Here is a 15812-nt window from a genome sequence, read left to right as displayed (position 1 = left end):
GGAGTCTCTACTACTACTACTACTACTACTACTACTACTACTACTAATGTTACTACTTCTGCTACTACTACTGCTACTACTGCTACTACTACTACTGCTGCTGCTGCTGCTGCTACTACTACTACTGCTACTACTACTGCTACTACTACTGCTGCTACTACTACTACTGCTGCTACTACTGCTACTGTAGCATGGTTAAAAATATTCAACCAAAAAATCTTATATAATTACAAAAAGTATCACCACATGATTATTATTATTATTATTTTCATTGCCAAATTGTTATTTTATTTTATTATATCATCTTTGGCTATTTGTGAAAAGATCAGGGACAAGGACTTCAGAGTTTTTTACATTGCAAAATTACACCTCAGTTCTGGATGAAAACCCACGACACTCACACAGATCCCATATGGACCAGCTCATCACACCACACAAGTATTGCAGCCATGTTTCACATCTGTGAAAGCCTTTTGTGAAAAAAGCAAGACTAAGACTTGAGCGGCTTTTATGATGCAAAATCCCATCAGACCTGGTCTGGATGTGAAAACCATGATGCTCACACTGATCACATTTAGACCAGGTCATCACATCAACATGAAAGATTTATTTAACACACCAGACCTGGTCTGGATGTGAAAACCATGGTGCTCACACTGATCACATTTAGACCAGATCATCACATCGACAAGAGAGACTAATTTAACACATCAGACCTAGTCTGGATGTGAAAACCATGATGCTCACACTGATCACATTTAGACCAGATCATCACGTTTAGACCAGATCATCATATCGACATGAGAGACTAATTTAACACATCAGACCTGGTCTTGATGTGAAAACCATGATGCTCACACTGATCACATTTAGACCAGATCATCACATCGACAAGAGAGACTAATTTAACATATCAGATCTGGTCTGGATGTGAAAACCATGATGCTCACACTGATCACATTTACACCAGATCATCACATCGACATGAGAGACTAATTTAACACATCAGACCTGGTCTGGATGTGAAAACCATGATGCTCACACTGATCACATTTAGACAAGATCATCACATCGACATGAGACATCTATGTAACATAGACCTAGTCTTGATGTGAAAACCATGATGCTCACACTGATCACATTTAGACCGGATCATCACATCGACATGAGAGATTTATTTAACACACCAGACTTGGTCTGGATGTGAAAACCATGATGCTCACACTGATCACATTTAGACCAGATCATCACATTGACATGAGAGATTTATTTAACACACCAGACCTGGTCTGGATGTTAACAACATGATGCTCACACTGATCACATTTAGACCAGATCATCACATCAACATGAGAGATTTATTTAACACACCAGACCTGGTCTGGATGTGAAAACCATGAAGCTCACACTGATCACATTTTGACCAGATCATCACATCGACATGAGAGACTAATTTAAAACGCCAGACCTAGTCTGGATGTGAAAACCATGATGCTCACATTCATCACATTTAGACCGGATCATCACATCGACATGAGAGATTTATTTAACACACCAGACTTGGTCTGGATGTGAAAACCATGATGCTCACACTGATCACATTTAGACCAGATCATCACATTGACATGAGAGATTTATTTAACACACCAGACCTGGTCTGGATGTGAAAACCATGATGCTCACACTGATCACATTTCGACCAGATCATCACATCGGCATCAGAAACTGATTTAACACATCAGACCTAGTCTGGATGTGAAATCCATGATGCTCACACTGATCACATTTTGACCAGATCATCACATCGACATGAGAGACTAATTTAACACATCAGACCTGGTCTGGATGTGAAAACCATGATGCTCACACTGATCACATTTAGACCAGATCATCACATCGACATGAGAGATTTATTTAACACACCAGACCTGGTCTGGATGTGAAAACCATGATGCTCACACTGATCACATTTCGACCAGATCATCACATCGACATGAGAGACTAATTTAACACATCAGACCTGGTCTGGATCTGAAAACCATGATGCTCACACTGATCACATTTAGACCAGATCATCACATCGACATGAGAGACTAATTTAAAACACCAGATCTGGTCTGGATGTGAAAACCATGATGCTCACACTGATCACATTTACACCAGATCATCACATCGACATGAGAGACTAATTTAACACATCAGACCTGGTCTGGATGTGAAAACCATGATGCTCACACTGATCACATTTAGACAAGATCATCACATCGACATGAGACATTTATGTAACATAGACCTAGTCTTGATGTGAAAACCATGATGCTCACACTGATCACATTTAGACCGGATCATCACATCGACAGGAGAGATTTATTTAACACACCAGACTTGGTCTGGATGTGAAAACCATGATGCTCACACTGATCACATTTAGACCAGATCATCACATTGACATGAGAGATTTATTTAACACACCAGACCTGGTCTGGATGTGAAAACCATGATGCTCACACTGATCACATTTCGACCAGATCATCACATCGGCATCAGAAACTGATTTAACACATCAGACCTAGTCTGGATGTGAAATCCATGATGCTCACACTGATCACATTTTGACCAGATCATCACATCGACATGAGAGACTAATTTAACACATCAGACCTGGTCTGGATGTGAAAACCATGGTGCTCACACTGATCACATTTAGACCAGATCATCACATCGACATGAGAGATTTATTTAACACACCAGACCTGGTCTGGATGTGAACACCATGATGCTCACACTGATCACATTTCGACCAGATCATCACATCGACATGAGAGACTAATTTAACACATCAGACCTGGTCTGGATGTGAAAACCAATGATGCTCACACTGATCACATTTCGACCAGATCAGCACATCGACATGAGAGACTAATTTAACACATCATACCTAGTCTGGATGTGAAAACCATGATGCTCACACTGATCACATTTAGACCAGATCATCACATCGACATCAGAGACTAATTTAACACATCAGACCTGGTCTGGATGTGAAATCCATGATGCTCACACTGATCACATTTACACCAGATCATCACATTGACATGAGAGACTAATTTAACACATCAGACCTGGTCTGGATGTGAAAACCATGATGCTCACACTGATCACATTTCCACCAGATCATCACATCGACATGAGAGATTTATTTAACGTATCAGACCTGGTCTGGATGTGAAAACCCATGATGCTCACACTGATCAGAGTTCGACCAGATCATCACATCGACATCAGAGACTAATTTAACACATCAGACCTGGTCTGGATGTGAAAACCATGATGCTCAAACTGATCACATTTAGACCAGATCATCACATCGACATGAGAGATTTATTTAACACACCAGACCTGGTCTGCATGTGAAAACCATGAAGCTCACACTGATCACATTTCGACCAGATCATCAAATTGACAAGAGAGATTTATTTAACATATCAGACCTAGTCTGGATGGGAAAACCATGATGCTCACACTGATCACATTTGGACCAGATCATCACATCGACATGAGAGACTAATTTAAAATGCCAGACCTAGTCTGGATGTGAAAACCATGATGCTCACACTGATCACATTTAGACCAGATCATCACATCGACATGAGAGACTAATTTAACACATCAGACCTGGTCTGGATGTGAAAAGCATGATGCTCACACTGATCACATTTCGACCAGATCATCACATCGACATGAGAGATTTATTTAACACACCAGACCTGGTCTTGATGTGACAACCATGATGCTCACACTGATCACATTTAGACCAGATCATCACATCGACATGAGAGACTAATTTAACAAACAAGACATGGTCTGGATGTGAAAACCATGATGCTCACACTGATCACATTTATACCAGATCATCACATCAACATGAGAGACTAATTTAACACACCAGACCTGGTCTGGATGTGAAAACTATGATGCTCACACTGATCACATTTAGACCAGATCATCACATCGACATGAGAGACTAATTTAACACACCAGACCTGATCTGGATGTGAAAACCATGATGCTCACACTGATCACATTTAGACCGGATCCTCACATCGACATGAGAGACTAATTTAACACATCAGACCTGGTCTGGATGTGAAAACAATGATGCTCACACTGATCACATTTAGACCAGATCATCACATCAACATGAGAGATTTATTTAACGTATCAGACCTGGTCTGGATGTGAAATCTATGATGCTCACACTGATCACATTTAGACCGGATCATCACATCGACATGAGAGACTAATTTAAAACGCCAGACCTAGTCTGGAGGTGAAAACCATGATGCTCACACTGATCACATTTAGACCAGATCATCACATCGACATGAGAGATTTATTTAACACACCAGACCTGGTCTGGATGTGAAAACCATGAAGCTCACACTGATCACATTTCGACCAGATCATCACATCGACATGAGAGACTAATTTAAAATGCCAGACCTGGTCTGGATGTGAAAACCATGATGCTCACACTGATCACATTTAGACCAGATCATCACTTCGACATGAGAGATTTATTTAACACACCAGACCTAGTCTGGATGTGAAAATCATGATGCTCACACTGATCACATTTAGACCAGATCATCACATCGACATGAGAGACTAATTTAACAAATCAGACCTGGTCTGGATGTGAAAACCATGATGCTCACACTGATCACATTTAGACCAGATCATCACATCGACATGAGAGATTTATTTAACACACCAGACCTGGTCTGGATGTGAAAACCATGAAGCTCACACTGATCACATTTCGACCAGATCACCACATCGACATGAGAGACTAATTTAAAACGCCAGACCTGGTCTGGATGTGAAAACCATGATGCTCACACTGATCACATTTAGACCAGATCATCACATCGACATGAGAGACTAATTTAACACATCAGACCTGGTCTGGATGTGAAAAGCATGATGCTCACACTGATCACATTTCGACCAGATCATCACATCGACATGAGAGACTAATTTAAAACGCCAGACCTAGTCTGGATGTGAAAACCATGATGCTCACACTGATCACATTTAGACCAGATCATCACATCGACATCAGAGACTAATTTAACACATCAGACCTGGTCTGGATGTGAAATCCATCATGCTCACACTGATCACATTTAGACCAGATCATCACATCGACATGAGAGACTAATTTAACACATCAGACCTGGTCTGGATGTGAAAACCATGATGCTCACACTGATCACATTTCGACCAGATCATCAAATTGACATGAGAGATTTATTTAACATATCAGACCTAGTCTGGATGGGAAAACCATGATGCTCACACTGATCACATTTGGACCAGATCATCACATCGACATGAGAGATTTATTTAACACACCAGACCTGGTCTGGATGTGAAAACCATGATGCTCACACTGATCACATTTATACCAGATCATCACATCAACATGAGAGACTAATTTAACACACCAGACCTGGTCTGGATGTGAAAACTATGATGCTCACACTGATCACATTTAGACCAGATCATCACATCGACATGAGAGACTAATTTAACACACCAGACCTGATCTGGATGTGAAAACCATGATGCTCACACTGATCACATTTAGACCAGATCATCACATCGACATGAGAGACTAATTTAACAAATCAGACCTGGTCTGGATGTGAAAACCATGATGCTCACACTGATCACATTTCGACCACATCATCACATCGACATGAGAGATTTATTTAACACACCAGACCTGGTCTTGATGTGAACACCATGATGCTCACACTGATCACATTTAGACCAGATCATCACATCGACATCAGCGACTAATTTAAAACGCCAGACCTGGTCTGTATGTGAAAACCATGATGCTCACACTGATCACATTTAGACCAGATCATCACATCGACATGAGAGACTAATTTAACACATCAGACCTGGTCTGGATGTGAAAACCATGAGGCTCACACTCATCACATTTCGACCAGATCATCACATCGACATGAGAGATTTATTTAACACACCAGACCTGGTCTTGATGTGAAAACCATGATGCTCACACTGATCACATTTAGACCAGATCATCACATCGACATGAGAGACTAATTTAACACACCAGACCTGGTCTGGATGTGAAAACCATGATGCTCACACTGATCACATTTAGACCAGATCATCACATCGACGTGAGAGACTAATTTAAAACATCAGACCTGGTCTGGATGTGAAAACCATGATGCTCACACTGATCACATTTAGACCAGATCATCAATCGACGTGAGAGACTAATTTAACACATCAGACCTGGTCTGGATGTGAAAACCATGATGCTCACACTGATCACATTTAGACCGGATCATCACATCGACATGAGAGATTTATTTAACACACCAGACCTGGTCTGGATGTGAAAACCATGATGCTCACACTGATCACATTTAGACCAGATCATCAAATCGACATGAGAGATTTATTTAACACATCAGACCTGGTTTGGATGTGAAAACCATGATGCTCACACTGAACACATTTCGACCAGATCATCACATTGACATGAGAGATTTATTTAACATATCAGACCTGGTCTGGATGTGAAAACCATGATGCTCACACTGATCACATTTAGACCAGATCATCACATCGACGTGAGAGACTAATTTAACACATCAGACCTGGTCTGGATGTGAAAACCATGATGCTCACACTGATCACATTTAGACCAAATCATCACATCGACATGAGACTAATTTAACAAATCATACCTGGTCTGAATGTGAAAACCATGATGCTCACACTGATCACATTTCGACCAAATCATCACATCGACATCAGAGACTAATTTAACACATCAGACCTGGTCTGGATGTGAAAACAATGATGCTCACACTGATCACATTTAGACCAGATCATCACATCAACATGAGAGATTTATTTAACGTATCAGACCTGGTCTGGATGTGAAATCTATGATGCTCACACTGATCACATTTAGACCGGATCATCACATCGACATGAGAGACTAATTTAAAACGCCAGACCTAGTCTGGATGTGAAAACCATGATGCTCAAACTGATCACATTTAGACCAGATCATCACATCGACATGAGAGATTTATTTAACACACCAGACCTGGTCTGGATGTGAAAACCATGAAGCTCACACTGATCACATTTCGACCAGATCATCACATCGACATGAGAGACTAATTTAAAACGCCAGACCTGGTCTGGATGTGAAAACCATGATGCTCACACTGATCACATTTAGACCAGATCATCACTTCGACATGAGAGATTTATTTAACACACCAGACCTAGTCTGGATGTGAAAATCATGATGCTCACACTGATCACATTTAGACCAGATCATCACATCGACATGAGAGACTAATTTAACAAATCAGACCTGGTCTGGATGTGAAAACCATGATGCTCACACTGATCACATTTCGACCACATCATCACATCGACATGAGAGATTTATTTAACACACCAGACCTGGTCTGGATGTGAAAACCATGAAGCTCACACTGATCACATTTCGACCAGATCATCACATCGACATGAGAGACTAATTTAAAACGCCAGACCTGGTCTGGATGTGAAAACCATGATGCTCACACTGATCACATTTAGACCAGATCATCACATCGACATGAGAGACTAATTTAACACATCAGACCTGGTCTGGATGTGAAAAGCATGATGCTCACACTGATCACATTTCGACCAGATCATCACATCGACATGAGAGACTAATTTAAAACGCCAGACCTAGTCTGGATGTGAAAACCATGATGCTCACACTGATCACATTTAGACCAGATCATCACATCGACATCAGAGACTAATTTAACACATCAGACCTGGTCTGGATGTGAAATCCATCATGCTCACACTGATCACATTTCGACCAGATCATCACATCGACATGAGAGACTAATTTAACACATCAGACCTGGTCTGGATGTGAAAACCATGATGCTCACACTGATCACATTTCGACCAGATCATCAAATTGACATGAGAGATTTATTTAACATATCAGACCTAGTCTGGATGGGAAAACCATGATGCTCACACTGATCACATTTGGACCAGATCATCACATCGACATGAGAGATTTATTTAACACACCAGACCTGGTCTGGATGTGAAAACCATGAAGCTCACACTGATCACATTTCGACCAGATCATCACATCGACATGAGAGACTAATTTAAAACGCCAGACCTGGTCTGGATGTGAAAACCATGATGCTCACACTGATCACATTTAGACCAGATCATCACTTCGACATGAGAGATTTACTTAACACACCAGACCTAGTCTGGATGTGAAAATCATGATGCTCACACTGATCACATTTAGACCAGATCATCACATCGACATGAGAGACTAATTTAACAAATCAGACCTGGTCTGGATGTGAAAACCATGATGCTCACACTGATCACATTTCGACCACATCATCACATCGACATGAGAGATTTATTTAACACACCAGACCTGGTCTGGATGTGAAAACCATGAAGCTCACACTGATCACATTTCGACCAGATCATCACATCGACATGAGAGACTAATTTAAAACGCCAGACCTGGTCTGGATGTGAAAACCATGATGCTCACACTGATCACATTTAGACCAGATCATCACATCGACATGAGAGACTAATTTAACACATCAGACCTGGTCTGGATGTGAAAAGCATGATGCTCACACTGATCACATTTCGACCAGATCATCACATCGACATGAGAGACTAATTTAAAACGCCAGACCTAGTCTGGATGTGAAAACCATGATGCTCACACTGATCACATTTAGACCAGATCATCACATCGACATCAGAGACTAATTTAACACATCAGACCTGGTCTGGATGTGAAATCCATCATGCTCACACTGATCACATTTCGACCAGATCATCACATCGACATGAGAGACTAATTTAACACATCAGACCTGGTCTGGATGTGAAAACCATGATGCTCACACTGATCACATTTCGACCAGATCATCAAATTGACATGAGAGATTTATTTAACATATCAGACCTAGTCTGGATGGGAAAACCATGATGCTCACACTGATCACATTTGGACCAGATCATCACATCGACATGAGAGATTTATTTAACACACCAGACCTGGTCTGGATGTGAAAACCATGAAGCTCACACTGATCACATTTCGACCAGATCATCACATCGACATGAGAGACTAATTTAAAACGCCAGACCTGGTCTGGATGTGAAAACCATGATGCTCACACTGATCACATTTCGACCAGATCATCACATCGACATGAGAGATTTATTTAACACACCAGACCTAGTCTGGATGTGAAAAGCATGATGCTCACACTGATCACATTTAGACCAGATCATCACATCGACATGAGAGACTAATTTAACAAATCAGACCTGGTCTGGATGTGAAAACCATGATGCTCACACTGATCACATTTCGACCACATCATCACATCGACATGAGAGATTTATTTAACACACCAGACCTGGTCTTGATGTGAACACCATGATGCTCACACTGATCACATTTAGACCAGATCATCACATCGACATGAGAGACTAATTTAAAACGCCAGACCTGGTCTGGATGTGAAAACCATGATGCTCACACTGATCACATTTAGACCAGATCATCACATCGACATGAGAGACTAATTTAACACATCAGACCTGGTCTGGATGTGAAAAGCATGATGCTCACACTGATCACATTTCGACCAGATCATCACATCGACATGAGAGACTAATTTAAAACGCCAGACCTAGTCTGGATGTGAAAACCATGATGCTCACACTGATCACATTTAGACCAGATCATCACATCGACATCAGAGACTAATTTAACACATCAGACCTGGTCTGGATGTGAAATCCATCATGCTCACACTGATCACATTTCGACCAGATCATCACATCGACATGAGAGATTTATTTAACACACCAGACCTGGTCTTGATGTGAACACCATGATGCTCACACTGATCACATTTAGACCAGATCATCACATCGACATCAGAGACTAATTTAAAACGCCAGACCTGGTCTGTATGTGAAAACCATGATGCTCACACTGATCACATTTAGACCAGATCATCACATCGACATGAGAGACTAATTTAACACATCAGACCTGGTCTGGATGTGAAAACCATGAGGCTCACACTCATCACATTTCGACCAGATCATCACATCGACATGAGAGACTAATTTAAAATGCCAGACCTGGTCTGGATGTGAAAACCATGATGCTCACACTGATCACATTTAGACCAGATCATCACATCGACATGAGAGACTAATTTAACACATCAGACCTGGTCTGAATGTGAAAACCATGATGCTCACACTGATCAAATTTCGACCAGATCATCACATCGACATGAAAGATTTATTTAACACACCAGACCTGGTCTGGATGTGAAAACCATGATGCTCACACTGATCACATTTCGACCAGATCATCACATCGACATGAGAGATTTATTTAACACACCAGACCTGGTCTTGATGTGAAAACCATGATGCTCACACTGATCACATTTAGACCAGATCATCACATCGACATGAGAGACTAATTTAACACACCAGACCTGGTCTGGATGTGAAAACCATGATGCTCACACTGATCACATTTAGACCAGATCATCACATCGACGTGAGAGACTAATTTAACACATCAGACCTGGTCTGGATGTGAAAACCAATGATGCTCACACTGATCACATTTCGACCAGATCATCACATCGACATGAGAGACTAATTTAACACATCATACCTAGTCTGGATGTGAAAACCATGATGCTCACACTGATCACATTTAGACCAGATCATCACATCGACATCAGAGACTAATTTAACACATCAGACCTGGTCTGGATGTGAAATCCATGATGCTCACACTGATCACATTTACACCAGATCATCACATTGACATGAGAGACTAATTTAACACATCAGACCTGGTCTGGATGTGAAAACCATGATGCTCACACTGATCACATTTCGACCAGATCATCAAATTGACATGAGAGATTTATTTAACATATCAGACCTAGTCTGGATGGGAAAACCATGATGCTCACACTGATCACATTTGGACCAGATCATCACATCGACATGAGAGATTTATTTAACACACCAGACCTGGTCTGGATGTGAAAACCATGAAGCTCACACTGATCACATTTCGACCAGATCATCACATCGACATGAGAGACTAATTTAAAACGCCAGACCTGGTCTGGATGTGAAAACCATGATGCTCACACTGATCACATTTCGACCAGATCATCACATCGACATGAGAGATTTATTTAACACACCAGACCTAGTCTGGATGTGAAAAGCATGATGCTCACACTGATCACATTTAGACCAGATCATCACATCGACATGAGAGACTAATTTAACAAATCAGACCTGGTCTGGATGTGAAAACCATGATGCTCACACTGATCACATTTCGACCACATCATCACATCGACATGAGAGATTTATTTAACACACCAGACCTGGTCTTGATGTGAACACCATGATGCTCACACTGATCACATTTAGACCAGATCATCACATCGACATCAGAGACTAATTTAAAACGCCAGACCTGGTCTGTATGTGAAAACCATGATGCTCACACTGATCACATTTAGACCAGATCATCACATCGACATGAGAGACTAATTTAACACATCAGACCTGGTCTGGATGTGAAAACAATGAGGCTCACACTCATCACATTTCGACCAGATCATCACATCGACATGAGAGACTAATTTAAAATGCCAGACCTGGTCTGGATGTGAAAACCATGATGCTCACACTGATCACATTTAGACCAGATCATCACATCGACATGAGAGACTAATTTAACACATCAGACCTGGTCTGAATGTGAAAACCATGATGCTCACACTGATCAAATTTCGACCAGATCATCACATCGACATGAAAGATTTATTTAACACACCAGACCTGGTCTGGATGTGAAAACCATGATGCTCACACTGATCACATTTCGACCAGATCATCACATTGACATGAGAGATTTATTTAACATATCAGACCTGGTCTGGACGTGAAAACCATGATGCTCACACTGATCACATTTCGACCAGATCATCACATCGACATGAGAGATTTATTTAACACACCAGACCTGGTCTTGATGTGAAAACCATGATGCTCACACTGATCACATTTAGACCAGATCATCACATCGACATGAGAGACTAATTTAACACACCAGACCTGGTCTGGATGTGAAAACCATGATGCTCACACTGATCACATTTAGACCAGATCATCACATCGACGTGAGCGACTAATTTAACACATCAGACCTGGTCTGGATGTGAAAACCAATGATGCTCACACTGATCACATTTCGACCAGATCAGCACATCGACATGAGAGACTAATTTAACACATCATACCTAGTCTGGATGTGAAAACCATGATGCTCACACTGATCACATTTAGACCAGATCATCACATCGACATCAGAGACTAATTTAACACATCAGACCTGGTCTGGATGTGAAATCCATGATGCTCACACTGATCACATTTACACCAGATCATCACATTGACATGAGAGACTAATTTAACACATCAGACCTGGTCTGGATGTGAAAACCATGATGCTCACACTGATCACATTTCCATCAGATCATCACATCGACATGAGAGATTTATTTAACGTATCAGACCTGGTCTGGATGTGAAAACCCATGATGCTCACACTGATCACATTTCGACCAGATCATCACATCGACATGAGAGATTTATTTAACGTATCAGACCTGGTCTGGATGTGAAAACCCATGATGCTCACACTGATCAGATTTCGACCAGATCATCACATCGACATGAGAGACTAATTTAACACATCAGACCTGGTCTGGATGTGAAAACCATGATGCTCACACTGATCACATTTAGACCAGATCATCACATCGACATGAGAGATTTATTTAACACACCAGACCTGGTCTGCATGTGAAAACCATGAAGCTCACACTGATCACATTTCGACCAGATCATCAAATTGACATGAGAGATTTATTTAACATATCAGACCTAGTCTGGATGGGAAAACCATGATGCTCACACTGATCACATTTGGACCAGATCATCACATCGACATGAGAGACTAATTTAAAATGCCAGACCTAGTCTGGATGTGAAAACCATGATGCTCACACTGATCACATTTAGACCAGATCATCACATCGACATGAGAGACTAATTTAACACATCAGACCTGGTCTGGATGTGAAAAGCATGATGCTCACACCAGTGTTGTAGTCGAGTCACTAAACCTCGAGTCCGAGTCGAGTCTCGAGTCCCCAGTGTTCGAGTCCAAGTCCAAGTCCGAGTCACCAAAGAAAAGTCGAGTCCGAGTCGAGTCCCCATTACCTGAGTCCGAGTCGAGTCCCTATTACCCTAGTCCGAGTCCGAGTCATCAAGGTTGAGTCTGAGTCGAGTTCCAAGATGGCTCCGGTGATCCACTCGGGCACAGTCAAAGATCTGACATACAAATAAAAAAGGTCTACATTAAACAAAAATGACACAGCTGTCACCATTTCAAAGGGAGTTTATTTACTTTGTGACACGATAGCCAAACAAATGCACACCCACACACTCGCACACATGCACGCGCAAGCATGCGCGCACACACACATTTTTAGAACAGTCTGAATTTCTTTGACATTCTGAACATTGGATGTGCTTCAAAACACCTGGATAGCTGTGAATAGCATGATATTAGCAAATGGTGGAAACAGTATACAGAAGTAAGTTCCACAGCATACAATACATTCATAAAAACTAGTCAAAAGACATTGTCTCTCAGGAATAGTTAGGAACAAAAGGCTGGTGGCACTAGTTTTAAGCATACACGTCTCATTTCAAAAACATAAGATCTGACAGCATGGAACTACTCAACCTTGCACGGTGAGGCCTCATCAAAATGCCTCCATGACTAAATACCCTTTCAATGGGTGCACTGGAGGTAGGGATAGAGAATACCTGTGTGGCAATCTGATAGAGGGTAGGGAATTTGGATTTGTTTTGCTGCCAAAACCTGAGGCACGGGACTGAGTCAGAGTCCTGCTCAGCGATCAAGTTGAGGTATGCAGTCAACTGAGCCTGGCCAGACGGCTTCTTCTCGGTGGAGGAGGGAGTCCTCCTATAGTGGGAGAACATTCTCAACTGCTTCTCAGGAGGAGACTCTGAAAGTTCACCTTCCCCTGGTCCTGTTGCTTCCGCTGCATCTGCTGTTGATACCGCTTGCTTGTCACCCTCTGCCTTTATATACTCTGAAATGAGAGGGGGCATGGGGGACTCATTACAAATATGTTATTGACTAGGCCTACATGACAAATGACACGCCTATGTGCTTTATTGTAACACCTTCAATGATATAAACATCACAACAATCAAATAGTTAATCACTTAACTAACGTTAATCAAAACATTTCTCACCTTTGATCTCAGTCTTCAGCACATCTTTGACGTCACTGTCCAGCTGCACATCATGTTCTAGCCGCTGGAAGCCAAATGCTGGGTCCAACACAGATGCTATGAAGTAGGCATTGGTGAAAGGAAATTTGGTGGGGCCTCTTCCTTCAGCCGGCTCACATCCTGGTATCTTGACTGCACTGAAAACCTCTGCAAACCTTGTTTTCAAGGAGCTCTCCAGAGCTCTCACCAGAGGCCCACAGTATCTGGCTTTTCCTCTTATTTCCTGCAGGTAACAGCGCAGAGTGAGGACACAGGGCACAATCACACTGACGGTGACAGTAGTCTCACCCTGAGTTAGGTTGGTTGCCTCTAAGAACGGATCAAGAACTTCGATCAGTTCTTTAAGCTGAGCATACTCTCGCGGGGATAAGATAAGGCTTTTGTGCCCCACTGATTCCAACACACTGGACAGCTTTTGCATGTCTAAATGCACATAAGCCTTCACCTTCTTCAGAGTGGAATTCCACCGTGTGGCATTCGCTGTTGGAATTGTTGCATCACCAGAACACGCTTCAAAGCCGTCTTTAAACGAGGTGCCACTGTGGAGGAGGTTGGCTGCACGGGATAGCTTTGCTAGGGTGCTTGACAGCCCACTGGTGTCTTTCAGACCATCTTTTATGACCAACTGCAGTGAATGTGTGAAGCATGATAGTCTCTGCATCTTACAGTTCTCAGCCAAAGTGTCATTGACTGTCTGTTGATCTTCTGGCATCAGGTCTTGCCATATTTCATCATCCTCCTCAAATGTGCTGGGATCATGAGCTTCAGCATCACAAGGATCCTCTAGGGGAAAGCTGGCCTGGAAAGCTTTTCTCATGTTGGATGCATTGTCAGTTATGACAAAGTTGATCTTGTCCTTAATCAGGTATTCTTCAGCACAGCATTCAAACATCATTGCAATCTTCTCTCCTGAGTGTTTCCCATGCACTCTTTTGCAGGAAAGAAGATGTGACTGAAGGCTGAGTTCCTGTTTTTTTTTTATCCATTGCCACTGTGTGTGCTGTCACTCCAAGGAATGACTGCATCTTTCGATCACTCCAAATGTCTGTGGTAACAGCAACACTCGATGCTTCTGCCAGCTGGTTCTTTATCTGTTCTTTCTTGACTTCCACCATTCCTGGAATGGTCACAGAGGAAATTGTGGATCTTGCTATGGGCCGGTACTGAGGGTCCAGGACATGCAGGAAGTGCTTGAAGTCCTCGTTGTCAACAAT

At 41.8% G+C, this 15812-nt stretch overlaps 2 protein-coding genes across 2 annotated transcripts in view; both read right to left on the bottom strand.

Annotated features, from left to right (window-relative positions):
- ndor1 (NADPH dependent diflavin oxidoreductase 1) overlaps positions 1 to 15812 on the bottom strand; it is a 102552-nt gene that overhangs the window by 59466 nt on the left and 27274 nt on the right. The gene's annotated exons all lie outside the window — the stretch shown is intronic.
- Positions 13972 to 15250, bottom strand: LOC130121915 (uncharacterized). The gene is made up of 2 exons (XM_056290891.1): positions 14560 to 15250; positions 13972 to 14393 (listed from the first exon to the last, which is right to left on the bottom strand). Exons 1-2 carry the CDS (start codon positions 15017 to 15019, stop codon positions 13978 to 13980), a joined length of 876 nt encoding a protein of 291 aa, XP_056146866.1. The 5' UTR covers positions 15020 to 15250; the 3' UTR covers positions 13972 to 13977.

Source organism: Lampris incognitus, chromosome 12, assembly GCF_029633865.1.
Source record: "Lampris incognitus isolate fLamInc1 chromosome 12, fLamInc1.hap2, whole genome shotgun sequence".
In the NCBI taxonomy this organism is placed as follows: Eukaryota; Metazoa; Chordata; class Actinopteri; order Lampriformes; family Lampridae; genus Lampris; species Lampris incognitus.
The sequence above is the reverse complement of the archived record's forward strand: the minus strand, read 5'-3'. Positions and strand labels throughout refer to the sequence as shown.

What these genes read in the sequence shown, in the direction of transcription:
- LOC130121915 (XM_056290891.1), bottom strand. Translation starts at nt 15,019, where the DNA reads ATGCAAAAGCTGTCCAGTGTGTTGGAATCAGTGGGGCACAAAAGCCTT. An exon ending in GCTGAAGACTGAGATCAAAG is followed by an intron (nt 14,394 to 14,559) that starts GTGAGAAATGTT and finishes CTCTCATTTCAG; the next exon opens with AGTATATAAAGGCAGAGGGT.